This window comes from Anoplophora glabripennis, unplaced genomic scaffold, assembly GCF_000390285.2.
Source record: "Anoplophora glabripennis isolate ALB-LARVAE unplaced genomic scaffold, Agla_2.0 scaffold84, whole genome shotgun sequence".
NCBI lineage: Eukaryota > Metazoa > Arthropoda > Insecta > Coleoptera > Cerambycidae > Anoplophora > Anoplophora glabripennis.
In genome coordinates, this window is record NW_019416213.1 from 1,192,646 (window position 1) to 1,210,510 (window position 17,865).

The window sequence follows — 17,865 nt, forward strand, 5'->3', positions numbered from 1 at the left end:
AAAATTGAATAAAACCTTTTTTATAGCGATTGCGAGAGTCCAACGGCAGATAAGCACGGACCCGAATCAACCTTTCATTCAGGATCAGCAGAGCCCCCTGCAAGCGACAACTCCGCAAGATCTTAGCCCCGTAACTTCCCCCTCCCCAATTTCCCGACCGTTCCTAGGTATTAAATCGCCAACTTTCCCCCTCCCTTCGCCTATATCGGCCCCACCTATCAGACCACCGACACCTTCACAATCCCCACACGATTTTCCTCAACCTACGACACCCGACAACAATGATCCGTATGCACAAGCCCCTGCTACTCCTAAACCAATATTTCAGCCCAGGTTGCCCGCCGATCCGTACGCTCATCAGCCTGCAACTCCCAGACCACAATTTCCCATCAACAGGCCACCCATACAGGTAATGTTTCTTATTAAATAATTTTTTTTTTCTAATGTCGCATTTGAACATAAAGGGTTTTGGAAGTATACGTCCCGAGCAGCAGGAGGTCAACATCAACCGGCAACTGCGAGACCTTTTACAGAGACAGCAGTTTAAAAAATTGGATGAATTGCTTCCTGGTAAAACGCAACAACGTGTTTGGCCACCGGTCGAAAATCAAGATGCCGAAACACCGACAACCACGGTAGTGTCGAGCGCAGACGGTACATTCAGGCAGCCATTGCCACCGAGCGTTATGAGGCCGAGAATGACCGTTTCCGTAGGGAACAGACCCATTATGAACACCAATCCCATGAGATTGCAACAGATCGATCCTCGAATCCAAGGTTTAGACCCGAGGATGCGGTTAATAATACAACAGCAGCAGGTAATACAATCCGGTGATTCGGTATTACCACGTTTTAACGTTTATTTACAGCAACGTTTAGCACACACCAGCGCGCAGGGTATCCAGCAACAGTTCGTGAGGTTCTTGCCCGGAGCGGTGAGGCCGACCACGGTGGAACAATTTGAACTACTGCATCGTCAGAATCAATTACAGAATCAGAACCGTGCGGCAGATCTGAGTACGGGCCCGCGATTACCCATTAACCAAAATAGCGTCGTTCAGAGGCCCCCGCTGACTCAACCACCCACCGTCACAACAGCCGCTGGTGCTCCCGAAAACAACGTGAACGAAGAAGGCATTCCGGATAACGTAACTGCCGAGTTGGAGAAGCTGGAGCAAGAAACAGGTATTAGAGTATAAAAAAGTTGTTAAAGTCGACTGTACTTTTTCATATTTTAGGTACGATGGTTGAGCTGCAAGGCGTAAGCGACATCTTAGGCGGTCTGGGCGATGACGACGACGAACTATTGGCTGAAATGGGGGCTGACTTCAACATTCTAGAATACGCCGATCCGGAACTAGAAACTCTGACCGGAGGCAAAACAAATATCCTAGATCTGGAACTGGAAGAAGAGCCGATAAAGAAGGACAATAAAAATAGTGCACCGGCAACGACTTCTACGCAAAAACAACCGGTGACGACAACCGCAACGGCCACAGCCGTCCTGAAAAAAGACACCACGCCAGTTCCCTCGAAACCAGCGCCTCTACCGATGCAAACCCCGGAGCAAGTGGGAAACCTACCGCCGCCTCCCCCGTTGGCGACTTCCCAGTCCCAACAAGTAGCACAGCAGCAGCAGCAGGCGCCACATCCCCCTCCAACCCAGCAGCCTCCCCCGCAGCCCCAGCCGATGCCGCCGCAGCATTTAACGCCTCAGCAGATCCATCAGCAGATGTTGCATCAGGTAAGCATGTTTTTTTTATGTAAAAACGTGATTACGTAATATGTTTTGTTTTAGGTGCAGCAGGCTGCCGCGCAGGGCAGACCAATGCCTCCCGGGTCCAAAATGCAGACACCAGATGGCGTGATTGGCATTGTTATGCCTAATAACACCGTGCAGCTGCAAGTGCCGCCGAATTATCAGCAAAGGTTCATCCTCCAACAATGTAAGTACAGCCAGGTTTTTTTTTATCTGCGAAGCAGTTGTACCACCAGTCTAAAAGAATTAATTTGTTGTGATTGTACAGTATGCAGGGTGTTGTACAAAAAAAGAAAGCCCTTCCTGTGACTGCTGCAGCCATACAGCAATGCTTACTTGACACCTGTCATGTCTACAGTGTAAGACACTGCATGTTCTCCTAACCTCTCCGTCAACTCTCATGTCACCAAGTTTAAAGATTGGCTCTAAAATTAATATTTCTTAAATAAAACAAAACGAAAGTGGTAATGTGACAGTTCATAGAGAGGTTAGGTGAACATGCAGCGCCTACCTTACATTCTAGCCATGACAGGGGCAAAGTAGGCAGTGCTGTACTAGAACATTTCGATTGTTTTCCATTTCACTGATTGCTGCTATCAAGGCGGGTGATGTCATACATATGTTTAAACTTTCTATTTTAAATAATTTGCTAGCACCATACTAAATATACAGGGTGTTCAAGAAGTTTGGAATCCCCTTCTATCTCGGAAAATACTGCTGAAACAAAAAATTGATTAGGACAAAAGTTGCAGGGTTTTAAGTGAGCAATCCAATGGTGACCATGACCATGACCATGACCTTCAAGGTCATTTAGAGGTCAAGTTGAAAATTTTAAATGGAATCGTATACTTTTCATCCCGGAAATAAAAGGAGCGAAAAATTTTACGTTCGGATGTGACCTTGACCATGACCTCGAGGTTAGAGATTGGAAGAGATAATTTAAGCTATTCATGAATATTCATTTCCGGGATTAAAAGTATACGGTTCCATTTAAAATTTTCAACTTGACCTCTAAATGACCTTGAAGGTCATCGTCAAGGTCATATCCAAACATAAAAATTTCCATTTTTTCCATATCCGGGGTCAAAAGTATATGGTTCCATTTAAAATTTTCAACTTGACCTCTAAATGACCTTGAAGGTCATAGTCAAAGTCACATCCGAACGTAAAATTTTTGAACACCCGTTATATATAAAGTACTTTTCTGTTGGATTTGTTGGCGGCTCGGTATGCAGAAGTTTATTTTTTCATCTGCAAAATCCAAGATTCACTTCTGTATACAGGAAGTTTAAAAAAAACAGGCGAGGAGTACAGAACGCAACAGTGCTCGGGAGTGAAAGATTAAGTCGATGAATGCCGACTTGCCTGCCATTCCAGTCGATTTATTAAGATCTTATTCTAACTAAAACATTGTTCAACTTCAGTACAACACCAAAAACTACAAATGAGAGTAGGACAGGCTGGGCCTCGGATGATGTCCGTCCAGGTCTCCCCATCGCAGCAGCTGCATCCCCCACCCGTAGGTCTCCCCGCAGGGCCCAGGATGGGGGCAGCAGCACCCCCGCCGCCGCCTCCGCCATACCCGGGACCTCCACCACCATATCCTGGCAACGTGACTCCACAACACCAGCCACAACAGGTAATTTACGCCTGTTTCTCTTTTCGTGAGCATGTGATTTGTTTTTTTTTTTTTATTTGGAATTGAGTTTGTTAATTAATACGCTAATTGCGAAAAAATAAATTGTGTATCGTTTTGGTCTGCCACCGTCTGATAAAATAATTACTAAATTGTAAATTAAACTGCCTTTCTAACTTTTAACAGTTTCAAATTCATGTTAGTGTCATATTTTCTAAATAATATTCTAATAATTTTCTAAATATCAAAAATTTACATTTTTTAGTAAAATTTATTATAATAAAAAAAAATTGTACGGGATGTAACTCTGAATGGGGGTCATATTTGTCCAGCTTGTCAGTTTGTTTTCTCAAATTCCACTGTGAAAAATGATTTTTTTTTAAACCTTTTTTCATAATTTTCATATATGATATACATTGTTCTCAAAGAGTGATCGCAAAATCCGCCTGTTTTTGAGACTTTGACAGAGGCGACAGGAAATATCCTAAAAATATTCTAAAAATATCCAAAAACTCATGAAACTTCATGAAAAATGAAAATAAGCATTGTGGTCACTCTCTCATCTTTTTTTGTGTACATGTTTTTTGTTATTTCATGTTATATTAACATTAGTCGTTTGTTTTTTTGCTGGCCTAGTTTACAAATCACGTCATGTGGATGTCAAAAAGACCCAAACAGATAAGAGTTGTAGGATATTAAGTCGAAGAACACTATATAATTTGTCATTCAAAAATCGTAAAAATTTTACTTGAAGCAGTTTTGCCATTTTATCGAGTTATTCAGGCGAGAAATGAGTCGACCTTCAAATAACCTACAAAGACATATAGGAGAATTTTTGGCTTCAATTAGTGCTCTACCAATTGCTAGCATAAAGAATAGGGCGTTCCATTCAATATTTTCAAGTTGACCTTGGACTGACCTTGAATTTTAAGGTCAAGGTCGAATCTAACGTCGTCAGATATTGGTATTTTAATACCCTACAACTTCTATCCGAAACATTTTTTGATAGAAATGAAAAGTTATCGGGGGTCGGATCTTTTTCATACACCTTGAATAAGTTCCCTGTGAATCACAAACTAAACACAGTGCTTTAAAAAATGGTAAGAAATACATTTATTAAAAACTTGAAATGATTTTAAAATAAAATAATTATTTTCAAGCAAATTAATTTTATTTACAATAATTAGTAGCATATGTCTCTCTATCTACCAATAGTAGTTAAAATTTAATAAATTATGCATATTTTTTATTAATTTTTGCAACAATGGAACATTTTTTTAATGTGTGGTGTTTCGCCTGTATTGACTTTAAAATAGCGTAATGCAGTCATATCAAAGCATTCTTTTTTAAAAAATTATTTTCCATCACAGTTGGCTTAAAAAGATAACAACAGGCAACACTGATAAGCTTGTACATACAACCAATTACGAGAGCTGTCCAGTGGAGGTCTAGGCAAGAATTTAGTGCTGTTTAAAGAAGATAATTTATTTGATTAAAAAAAAATAAAGTGAGATTAGTATTCTGGCCAAACTGACCGGACCCCCACATAAAGTTTCACCCTGTACAAAAGCCAAATACAAAAAATATCCTTTAGGAAGTAGCAGTAACAATGTCTTGAAAATATTATAAATCGGATACGTTATTTATAAAAATTCGAGTTCATTCATTGAAAAACCGTATTCATTGTGTTGGTTATGGTAGTACTAACTATTGGTTGAGGTACGCTATTGTTAATTGCATGTGTGTGTGGTAGACGGGATTGAGAATGGGGCCTGGTCATCTCTCGTCGGGACACATGCATCCCATGACACTGCAGGGTTTACCCATGCATCCACATTTGCAGCGGAGACCCCTTCTCCTCGAGGTGAGATCTAACACAAGCCCCCCCTTGAATACCTCCTCACTCCTCTGCACTGCTATTCACACTCTTAGATGCTGCTCTTAGCTGTCTGCCGTCCGCCGACCCAAGTCGGTACGTACGAAATTGCCGCTCCTGGGAAACAGATCCAACTTTTAAGAAATTATTAAGTAATTATCACACGGAGTAAATTTTTATACGTCGAAAGAAATCAGTAGACCTTTGTCATTAGTCAATTTTACTTTCAGATTATAATTAATTAATTAATGACTGAATTTGAATTAAAGCAACGGTAGGATCAAAAACGTCTAGGGTTACCTTCTCCTAATTTTATTTAGTGTAAATTCTGGTTATAATCAACATAAAAGCAGGGTGGAAAATCAAGAAAATCGCTAATATCAGATTTTCAATTTGTTCAAAATGCTCTCAATTCGGATTTTTTTCATAAAAAATTGAAGATCTACCTAAATTTGTTTGATTCTATTTCAATTAACCTTAAAATGAATTAAAGCTACATCAAATTCAGTGACTGATATCCCGTGGTACCGCTAACTTCACAAAATATCGTCCCTTGTATTAAACTAGATGGACTTATTAATATTATTTTGTCCTTTTTTTTTTTAAGTACAATGGTTATTCAGTTTGTTATGCCGTTGTCTATGTACCTGGACAACACCAGTTACAGACTTATATTGCACTTCCTTAACCCTTGTTGTTCTCGGGCTAGGCTCTGTAGGGGGTGGACCTGCTGTCAGAACCCCTACACCCTCCCTGACGTTAATTTTGCTTCTTGTTGGTTTTAAGGCCTCTACCACCGACCAGGTACATAGATTACGATATAACAAACCAATAAACCATCATTCTTTAAATATCTCCAAAGAAAATATCAAATATCTAATATAAATAGCACGAGCTGCGAAAGCTTTAAAATTGCTATTGCTTTTTCCTTATTCGTTGCTTAGGTATTGCTACTGTAGCAACGTGAAGTGACTTTGCTACGATTTTTAAACCATACAAAAAATTGTTGGAAAAAGAATAAATTGCATTATACACATTAGGGCGACCTAAAACAAAAACGGTAATTTTTTTTTCGTATCTCTTGTGAATATGGCCGTGTTCTTTTTTTCATCATTTTGATGTGATGAATTCCGTAGAACCAATAAGAGATTAGAATTTTTTAAATACACATCGATGGAATTCATCGCATTAAAACGAAAAATAAAAGAACACGGCCAATATGTTAGTTTATCATGTTTTAAGAGCCCTCTCAAAAACTCAGCTTAAAAAAAATTTTTTTAGACAAGATGTTAATTTCTAAAATCGTCAAAAATTTATTTTTTTTTAATTTTTTTCTCGTTATTTTATCATTTTCTAGGTTGAAATAAATCTGGATCCTGAAAATTTCAAATCGATATTTTTATTTCTAAAGGTCACTCATAATTATTTTAACTTTGAAAGTAGTATACCTAAAATGTTTTCAAGCAACCTCTAAAAATAAATATCAACGAACTAATTTTTTTATTGAATTTGATGAACAAAAGAATAGAAATTAATCAAGAGACACTTTAAAAATTTCTCGAGGCAAAATTTACTACAGCACTGCGAGTATCAAATATTTATAACTTTTTAATTTTTTAAAATTTAAGTGTCGTGATTTATTTCTATTCTTTTGTTCATCAAATTCAATAAAAAAAATTATTGGTTTGTTGATATTTATTTTTTAGATGTTGCTCGAAAACAAGGGTAAACTACTTTGAAAATTAAAATAATTATGACTGACCTTTAGAAACTAAAATATCGATTTGAAATTTTCAGAATCGAGATTTTTTTCAACCTAGAAAATGATAAAATAACTAGAAAAAAAATTAAAAAAAAATTCAATTTTTCACGATTTTGGAAATTTTTAAAAATCTTGAGCGACCTTAAAAAAATTTTTTTTGAGTTGTTTTCGAGGGGGCTCTTAAAACATGATAAACTAATATATTTTCACAAGAGACACGAAAAAAAAAACATCGTTTTGGGCCACTAATACACATACAAATATTGTTAATTTAGCGTAAAAATAAAATTTTTTAGAAGATCTGTCAAAAATGCTGTAACACAAACTTATCAATAAATAATTATTCGGTATTTTGGTATAAACATAATAATTTAATGGTTTTTGGTTTCTTTTTGTTCAGAAAATTTCAGAAGCTAATAGAAATTAAAAAAAATAACGGTATCCTTCGTTTTTCTACAATGTATCACTTTCCTCACAGAACTGTGTACAAAGCGTTCTTGCTTACTAGTTTCAACCTGCAATCTACAACTAATCTAGGTTCTAGAAACTAATTCCTCATTCTCAAAACCTTTTGTAAGTAATAGATATATTTTGGCTTCATCTTTTGCATGTACTGTGAAATAAACTATCTAAAATCCTATGCCGTACTGATGAGATTATTATTTATTAATAAGGAACAGCCCCTTTTGTTGGAGGACTTGCTGGAGCAAGAGAAAAGGGAGCAGGAGAAGCTACAAAACCAGCCCCCCAGCCAAGAAGTGTCCTCTTCGACGTCCGTCGAGCCCGAACCCGCGCTATTGAGCGATCATGATTTTGAGCGACTCAAAGCGGATGTTTTCAGTAGCGGGCCAGTCGGCATTAATTCGCCCATCAGTCAAGGCAGTGGGCCCATTGCTACCCAACCGTCTTGGCAGCAAAACCAGTCGAGACCTCCCCCGGCACCGACGCCCCAAGTAACCACTGAAATTACAACCAGAGTGCAGATATTTAACGCTAATCTGATGCCAGCGCCTCCGTTGCCTCCCGAGAATATCATCACGGAACAAGACAAGCAGTCACAGATGTTATACGAACAGTGGCTTAATCATCAAAACAACGTACTTACCCAGCAGTTGCGGTATTACGAAACTGAAGTACAAAAATTGAGGAAGAGCAGAAAAGTGAGAAGCTGTAGATGTCGATTGGTTTAATGTTACTGTATGTTTTTTTTCTTTAGTCGTTGAATAGTAAGCAGCGGCAGTTGAGGAAATCCGGCAACCAGCTGACAGAAGCGGACGCCGCGGAACTGCAACGTATTTCTGCCGACCAGGCAATCCTCCAGAAACACTTGGAATCTAGCAGGAAGCAAAGCCGGCAGCACGGCATGCTGATACAGGTATCTATTAACACTTATAGGCACTGCTCTTTTATGTAGGTCCAGCACGATTTCCATCCTGGTGGTTAAAAAAATTGATGCGTCTAGTATGTTTGTAGATTTTATTTTAGCTCTCGAGTCTGGAGGCTTTTTTCAATAAACGAAACGTCTATTCCTCTTTCCAAATTTACACATTTTGTTTATTTCACCATCACAGAAGTAGTTCACCGTAGTTGCACTGTACAAAAAGTAGCAATGTCTATAATTGCCAGTTTTATATAATCTCGTATTACCCTTACTGGTCTATATGAAGGAATACCGAAACAAGCAACAAACGAAGCAGTCCGGACCGGGACAGTCGCCTTTACAGCAGATCCACTCCCCGCTGGGTCCGCCGGCGTCTTCTCCGATCCACCATCCGAGTACGTCTCAGTCGCCGATGATGTCGCCGTCGGCATCGCCTTTAACTCAACACAGTTCTCCGATGAATAGTCCCGGACCGATAGTGTCTCACTCGCCGGGGCCCGGTTCGGTGCAGAATCTGTTGCAGAGCCCGAGCAGCATGCCGGGTAATAACATGTCGCCGATGCAGCCCTCGCCTAGGATCGGCACGCCGCACTCTCAAAGTAAGTGTCGTACAAATATTTTACAATGGGAAAGTGTAGAATCTTTCAAAATTTCAAATTAAAGGTTTCCTACATATTTTTCTGTTTAAAGTTCATCTATGATAATTTTTAGTATTTTAATTTTTTTTTAGTTTTTTTATAATTTTCATTTACTTTTGTTATTGGTTTTTTATTTTTTAATAGTTGTTATTATTGACACCCATCTACTTATTAAAATAATTTTTTATAGTTGTCAATAATTGTCTTTCTTCCCTAAATACGATCAATTTTCTCGAATTATACAGATTTATAAAATAAGCCTTTATTATCCTTTTTGCCCAAATTAAATATTGCATAGTAAGTTTTTAGAAACAAGCAGTTTAAGATGGCTATAAATTTTTTAAAATATTTGAAAAACTAAAACTGCGACCATTAATTTTTATGATTACTGTCATTGCAAGAGATGAAAAGCGAATTTATTGATGTTCTCGAAGGTGAAGGCAGCCCAGGTCCAGTTCAGTCACCTTCTCAGGTCTGCCTTCCCCCGCCTGTACCCAGGATGACTTCACCCCAACACAGAAGAATGGTCACGAGCCCAGTTGCCGCACCGCAGATGCGATTCGTACGCACCCCTATAGACCATGCGGCGCTCCAGCAAAGGGTCCGACTGCAATCGTCTTTACAAAATTTCCAGCAGAAACCCGGCACGCCTTCGCCTCTGAACAGCCCTCCAGCTCAACAAATCAGCCAGCAATTGCAACTCCAAAAGCAGCTCCATCAACAAGCCTTGCTTCAACAACAGGGTTTGGACAGTGGTTCTAACGAAGGGAATATCTTGCACCGAGCCGCCCAGCTGCTCCAACACAGGAATCTGCTCAGACAGCAACAGGTGGCTCAGCAGCAACAGCAGCAGTCGCAGCAACAAGCTATCGGTCAGCCACAACCGCTCACACCCCAACAGCACCAGATGATGCTCCAACAACAGAAACAACTGGCACAGCAGCAGCAACAGCAGATCGCCCAGTTGCAAGCTAGGCTCAGCCAACAGCAGATTAATCCTCCACAGTCGCCGATGCCGCCGAAAAGTCCCATGGTTAGTCAGCAAATCATGTCGCCACATTCTATGCCCGCCTCGCCCATGCAGATGCCGCCAAAGAGTCCAATGGTGTCCTCGTTCGGTTCCAATCAACCGAACCCTAATTCTCCCGTCGCCAGAAGTCCGGCTTTCCACCAAGGGATTCAACCTCCCAGCAGTCCGATGACCCACAGCCAGTACCAGCCGCCTAGTTCGCCGATGGCTAGGAGTCCGATGTTGAATCAAACTCAATCGCCTCATGGCATTAGAAGACCTCCAAGCGCCAACAGTAGCCCAGCCATGCCCGACAGGCCTCATAGCGTAGAAAATCTCGAAACCCCCAGAACGCCTTTCAGTATGGAGCACATGTTGCAGGAAAGTCAGAACAATGCTATGTCTAAACAGAACGAGAACATGCAAAGTGGCGGGGGCAATCCCAACAACCCCTGGAATCCCATACCGTCACCTCCTGGTTTCGGCAGATTTGGGTACGTTAAACTCGGATTGCGAGGTGGTTCCCCGATGTGGAATTACGGCAGGGGTGCCAAACGGATTCCTACACCCCCTAGTACCGTCAAACCCGAAGATAAACTGTGTGCGACCGATTCAACCGGCATGTCGTCACCAATTCCAAAGCTAAAAAAGGAATCTCATTTAAGTAAAGTTTCGATATTGAAGAGGAAATCCCCCGCGAAAACTAATCTTCAGTCCCTAGCTATTAGTAAAGTGGGTTCCCTGGTCAGCACGGATTATAATGAATTTGATGATAGTTCCTCGACACCACCGGTGACGCCTCCACCGTTACCTTCCACCAGCAGAGTGACGGGACAAAAATCTATCCCGAAAAAGATACTGGTGCATCCGGACGTAAAGGATTCTTTAATGGTAATGCATAGCGCCGAACAAAAATCATTGCACGTCAACGAGATAATGGACTACGATGATGATAATAACACTGTCTTGTCCGCCGAGGTGTCTTTAAGTGCTGCCGCACAACAAACCGACGGTGACGATATCGTGGAAATCGAAACTTTATCTCAAAGCGATTTAGGAGGCCTGGCGAGTCCTTTGGAATCCGATCAAATGACGGACGAATATTTACTATTTTCGGGAAATATGGTAGTCGAAGAAGACGAAGCCGAGGAGGAATATTCAGAAGAGAATATGCATATCGTAATACGCAGTCCAACAACCAGCGATGACGAGTTCATAATGCAAGGAAAAACGAAAAAATATAACATTGTGGGTCATCCTGATCATCTTTTAGGAATAGCCGACACACCGGAGTCTCCTGAGCAGGAGGATATGAACGTTGATCCTTCGCCAGAACCTGCAGATGACGATGTGCTGGAATCGGAAATATTAATAATAGATCCGAACGCTAAGTCTCCCGAAGACTCCATATCGACCAAAGAGGACTTTGAAGAGCTGATAGATGAAGGGTCGAGGAAGGATAATCTCCGTAAACGAAGCGAAGTTATTACCGCAAAACATATCAGTGACTTTCATAAATACGCCAGCATCTTCAATTATACCAAGAACTTACAAACGGCCGCAGCAACATCTGGCGTGAATACTGCTAGAATTGCTAACGTCATGACTCAGAAACTTTCTTCAAAGATATCTTTGATAGCGAGTCCGGTAGTGCAGAATCTAACTGCCCCTCCTAAAACTACCGCAGAAAAACTAATTCTGGCGCAGAACGCAAAAGTTGTTAATGCCACCAACACGTCCAAGGTTACCAGCATTATTTTAGCACATAACAATGCTGTTAGAGGGAACGTATTAAGTGTACCGAATATCGTCACCACAATTCCACCTGCCATAAAAATAGTCAGTGCCAGCACTTCTCAAATAGCTTCTATCCTACCCTCGAAGTTCACCGTCCCTGTAATAAGTGCAAGCGCCGTACGGCAACTTCCGAACGTTAAAGTTATCGATAAACCTTCGTCCTCGTTATCGTTAACAACGCACGACAGCTCTTTACCGAAGAAAATATTTGAGGACGACTCTGTGTCGCCAGACAGTTCGAACTGTGAAGACGACAAGTCAAAGGATTCTTCGGATGAAAAGTCAAAAACCGACTCGCCAACCGCAGACGATTCAAAACCACCTCTTTTTGCAAAAAATGCTGACTTGTCGGACAAGAATATATCCGCAGCAAGCAGTAAGCCTGCATTGGAAATTAAAGGTGATAGAAAGCACGAGGAGAAGTTAAAGGAAGCAAAAATGAGAGACAAAACTCCGCCTTCAAGAAAAGTAGAACATCTCACTATCACAAGTTTAGTAACTAAGGAACAAGCACAAAAGCAGAGGGTACCCAGTCCGATTATATCAAAAACGTCTCCACCTGTAATAATTCATAATACTCCAGAATTGAAAATGACAGCTCAGGTCATCCAAGAAACACAGCCCCATATGCAGATTACCGCTACAACAGAAACTGTGGATGCTTTCGACGGGTCTACAGAAGACACAAAGTCTGTCGTTATATCTATTCCTTCACCAACTCCTTCTCAGGAACAAATGCTCGATAATATTGCACTGCAAGCTCTGGAGAACCGTAGCAGGAGGGAGTTCGAGTCCTTCGAAGACGTTCTAGACATGATCGAGAACATTACAGCAGAACCACCGGCAATTCTAGAAGAAAACGTTACCATTAAAGAACAGTTTAAACCGGAGCACAGAATAGTAGAAGAAAACAAAATTTTAGAAGTTAAGGAAAAGGTAGAGCCTCCAAAAGAAGCACAAACTCAAACCAGTAAAATTGAGACCCAAGTGGCGGTGAACGTTTCAACATCTAGCAAATCCTCCGTTGTCCCTCAGCTTTCCCCACTCTCTCAACCGACGGACTTAACGACAAACATGGCCAATGCCTCACAACAACTCAGAACTTTACTGTCCTCACTACAGACGACCTCAACATCGGCACCGACGAACGTAGAGTCTATCGTAAAAAATATAGGTCATAAAATTGTTAGCAGTGCCTCTCCCACAGCTTCTTCACCGATCGTGGCCTCTAGAGTGATTCAACAAGCTGGAAAACAGCCTCCGGTTGTAACCAGTTTAAATACCGTTATAGTGCCGAATATGAAACCCAAACCTACCCCTGTAACGACAAATCCTCCAAGGTCCAGTCCGATAAGGACGCAACACATTGCATCCTCAACGTCGAGCGGTACATCAACCTTAAGTTTTCTCTCAACTCGGACTGTGGGTGGCATTCATCTCATGCCCGATCATCCCAAGTTACCGCCAGTAACTAGCGTTATAGGATCTCAACAGACTTCGTCTAGTATCACAACGCTGTCGAGCATCACTCAGAAGAGCTTAGTCACGTCTAGTCCAATAACAACTACCAGTGAGTCGAGAAAACCGTCGCTAACCCTAACGGCAATGTTGCAAAACCAACCGGCAGCCACTATGACCACCAAATCTTCAGCCGACACGATCACCGCAGCCAGTTTGTTGGGTTCTCCGATAAGTATCGCAAAAACAGGGTTCACGACCGCACTAGTACAAGCTCAACCTAATGTTGTGGTTTCTCCTGTAACCACGAACAATATGGTGCCTCAGAGTGTTGCAAATTTGAATAATCCCTCGGTAATAGCGACGCCTAGTTCGATGTTCAGACCGACAGCATCGACTACAAACTTACTGCACACCCAACTAACCAAAGTAAGACCTAAAATCATAGAGGAACCCAAAGAAATAAAACTTGAGGAAGTGAAACAAGAACTGCCGGATATTTCCACTAGTCTTGAAGACAACAAAATAGCTTTGATCAAACAGGAATTAACGGGATGCAAGTATTCCAGCATTCCTACACCTATATGTAACAGAACCGAGGACTCCCAGAACGTGCTACTGAAGAAATTGTTGCAAAACACCGCTTGCGCTAGTACTCAGTCCCCGCCACCCAATACGACGTCGTCAACGACCACTTCAGCTCCAACCAGTTCGAGTGCGACAAATATCGACAACAACCTGGCGAAAAACAGCACGCCCACATTATCGTCATTATTACCACCCGTTATCAAAACAGAACCTCAAATCCCCATAACCATAACTCAGCCGCAACAAAAAGCCGTGCAAAGGGTGACGATTAGAGAGACTTCTTTCGTGTCTAGTCCGGTACCGCAACAAAATATCGCGCAAACGAGCATCGTCACCACTCAAGCTACGCAGCAGCTACATATCGACGTGAAAAAATGCTTGCCGGCAAGCAGAACGCCTAGCAGGGACGATTTGTTGTCGCCTCAGACGCCTAGGTCTTCCTGTAGTCAGGAATCTAGTTTACAAACTCCCCCACTGATAATGAAGAAGGAATTGCCTTCGGTGAATCAACACCAACAAAGTCCTATTCTGACTACCCAGGAAGTCAAGAAGGAATTTGTGGACGACTCCTCGCAACACTCCGAGGTGTCCGACCATAGCCGATCCGACATACAAATGAAAGAGGAACTGGACTCGGTCGATCCATCGACCGACAAAATTATATTAGACAAGGAAGAACTTAAGAAGCAGAAGAGGAGGATGTACCAACAAAAACGCAGGCAAAACCAGATCCTTAACAAAGAATTATCGGGACAGCCCAAGAAGCGACCACGCAAAAACTCAAAAATAGACGAGGACTACGACACCTACATAGACGGAGTTCTTGCTCAACTCAGACAGTTACCTCCTATGACGGTCTCAGAACCTGTCTTGAACCGTAATTTCGGGGTGATGCCAGTTTTTGGGTCCGGAGACATGTCGAAATTGGGAACTAAGTGTTACTCGTCGCAATTTGGGGATTTGATGGGAACTTACGGAAACGCTGTGTTGCCTGGGTATTCCGACTATTACAATACCAAGCCCTACGGGGATGAAGAGCCTTTACCAGAAAAACCACCAGCTTCAACTCAGAGAGGCTTTTATGACCAGGAGTTTCCTCTTATTAGGTTCGACACTGATGAAGATAAGAAGTTTGATCTGTTCTGTAGGGAAGACACTCCCGATTCGATTGTTAGCAGTTCTTCACCCGAGTGCGTACAAGTAGAGCCGCCGCATAAGTTCCTGGGCTTGAGATTGATCAGCGACGATGAAGAGGACGGAAGCGAGGAAAAAGACGTTCAAGGAAGAATATCACCTGTAGTGCCGATGATTAAACCACTTCCGATAAGGCTGAAACCAGCTGGAGGGCTATATCTTAAGGATTATACAGACGTAAGACTCATTTTATGCGACGAAATGATTGTTGTATAAAATTTTTTTTTTTTACTTTGCAGAATAAGGAGAACATTGACAAGGAGGTTCTTATAAAATCAAAGCCAGATTCCAAACCGACAACGCCAGTGAAGGATTCTGGAAATGTTACTGTAACACTCACGTTGACGTCTTCGGCCGCCGAGGATATTATGGGCGTACTTAGAGACCTGGCAAATATCCTACACATCCCTGCGCCCACTAGTTATCAAATCGTTGAAAGAACGAGCACGCCCCCCAGTCAGAAATTGGGCTTGTACAGAACGAAGGGAAAAGATGGGAAAGAAGGAGGTACGTAGTATAAATTGATATATTTTGTAAATATCGCTTAATTTTTTTTCTCGTTTTAGCACCTATTGACATACAAAGCATCCTTAACGGTGCCGCCAAATTCTGCAAGCACTGCGACGTCGTGATACTCAACAACATGATACGAAGGAAAGTGTCGGATCTGCCGTTCTTAGCAAAGGACTCGGAATTGCTGAGCGACGGGGAGGAGTTGTATTTCTGCAGTTCCAGCTGTTACATGCAGTTCGCTTTGATGCATAGATCGCCATCTATTTCAGAGGACAAAGTAAGTATTTTATACAAAAATTTCAGGATTTCTCTCTGGCTATCTGATGGTGACATTGACCTTGAAGATAATTTCAAGGTCAAATGTGATTTTTCAAATAGGACCCTATACTTTTGACCTCAGAAATGAAAAGAGCCGAAAATTTTATGTTGAGATATGACCTTGAATGACCATTTCCTTTTGACCTTAGGCCCCCGCAAGGTCAAACTAACAAATGAATAGAAAATTCATTTGTTCATCAAATTCAATAAAAAAAATAATTAGGTCGTTGATATTTATTTTTAGAGGTCGCCCGAAAACATTTTAGAAACACTACTTCTACATTACTACTCCTACTTCTAAAATGTCGATTTGAAATTTTCAGAATCGAGATTTTTTTCAACCTAGAAAATGATAAAATAACGAGAAAAAAAATTAAAAGCGACCTCTAATAAAATTTTTTTGAGCTGATTTTTTGAGAGGGCCTTAAAACATGATAAATTAACATATTTTCAGAAGAGGCACGAAAAAAAAAATTTTTTTGAGCTACCCTAATCTATTTGTTCTATATTTTACAATTTTCGCATTCCTTACACACCTTACCCATGGCATGGTCTACATGAGATTGAGTCGCCTTCTATTTTGGACTTGGAATTTAACAAAAATTAGGTTGTGTAATAAAAATACCCAGTATGGCAACTGTAACAATTCATTTCGTTTATTCATTTGGCTTTCAGTATGTCTTTTATGCCGATGAAATTCCAGCCCAACACAATTATTTCACAAACCGTGATATTTTATTACTGCAGGAAAACATTTACTATACATAATATGAATTTTATAAGCGTAGCTCAAATGGAGAAATATTTTTAAATTTCTTAAGATGTAACAGCTCGTAAGAATGTTTGCAGTATACTAACAAGCTACAGGCTGCGAGTACTGTGGCACCCAATCGTATTATTAATACACCGAGATGTCCCAAACACCATTATTGACTTTGTTGCAGGCCGCAGCCATAATAGACCATCTATCGCAGAAGGACAAAATGGACATGAAACACCGAAAGTCCCTGAGCGAGGTGTTTGACAACAAAGCCGTTATTGCGCAACGCGTAAGTATGGATTACAGGGATATTAGAAAAGAGGAGCCCATGGACACGAACGATTTTCCGCTGTACCAACATTCCGAACTGAAGCATCACAAGTATTCCGAGTCATCCGAATTTAAGTCGCTTATGCCCTTAAAACCGCATAAAAATATTAGGTATAAATTCTGGATCCCGGGTTGCCTTCAACCAGCTCAAAAACATAAACGGCCAACCGACAAAGAAATTATGGAGCTGCTGTATAAGCTTCAAATTACAGTCACGCCCCCCAGAATGCCCGATGACACGAGAAAGTGCATGTTCTGCCAAGGTAAGGACATGTTTCGTTAATTTATCTTAATATAAAGATAAAGTAACAAATTCTTTTTCTGACTTCATTAATAGAATTTTTTAGGGAAATTTTTTTAAAATATATTTTAATTAGCTTAATATCTGTCCAACAGTTGCAGTTTTGTAGATATTTTAGTGACTATTAAAATGAAAAGTTGTGTTATGAAATGAATTCCACTGCCAAAAATAATACAAGGGACCTCGCTTTATTTGTGGAACACATTGTATTAATATTTGTTGACTGTCAAAGACGCAGCTTCGGATTCTAGTGCTATATTTTCTGACAGACACTCCATTACGTTCCACACTCGTGTCAAAAAAAAATAATTTGTTATTTGTCAACAACTATCCATGACGACTGACGTAGAAAGCCAAAAACTTGACCCCTTAACTTTTTAAGATATCCCTTTGGTACATACCCATTTATAAGACAATAATGATCGTCCAACATTTACCGAGGTCACGGGCGCATATCTAAATTAGTCGAAATATTTAATAGATGCTATTTTTACTAATGGTGGCGAAGCATCAACTACTTCACTTTCTGTGTCATTGTACAGTAA

At 40.8% G+C, this 17,865-nt stretch overlaps 1 protein-coding gene across 6 annotated transcripts in view; it reads left to right on the forward strand.

Annotated features, from left to right (window-relative positions):
- The window catches only part of LOC108904469 (histone-lysine N-methyltransferase 2C), a 48,449-nt gene that overhangs the window by 24,293 nt on the left and 6,291 nt on the right, over positions 1-17,865 (forward strand). For 2 of the 6 annotated variants that reach the window (XM_023456588.1, XM_023456661.1), the window contains 13 exons: positions 27-409; positions 465-1,185; positions 1,239-1,744; positions 1,799-1,946; positions 3,184-3,398; positions 5,149-5,259; positions 7,708-8,193; positions 8,250-8,408; positions 8,701-9,013; positions 9,454-15,275; positions 15,338-15,605; positions 15,665-15,888; positions 16,874-17,282. In XM_023456588.1, the coding sequence (XP_023312356.1) occupies positions 27-409; positions 465-1,185; positions 1,239-1,744; positions 1,799-1,946; positions 3,184-3,398; positions 5,149-5,259; positions 7,708-8,193; positions 8,250-8,408; positions 8,701-9,013; positions 9,454-15,275; positions 15,338-15,605; positions 15,665-15,888; positions 16,874-17,282 (9,765 nt within the window). The remainder of the gene's footprint in view (positions 1-26; positions 410-464; positions 1,186-1,238; positions 1,745-1,798; positions 1,947-3,183; positions 3,399-5,148; positions 5,260-7,707; positions 8,194-8,249; positions 8,409-8,700; positions 9,014-9,453; positions 15,276-15,337; positions 15,606-15,664; positions 15,889-16,873; positions 17,283-17,865) is intronic. The other 4 variants (XM_018707043.1, XM_023456622.1, XM_023456603.1 and 1 more) reach the window with 4 other exon arrangements.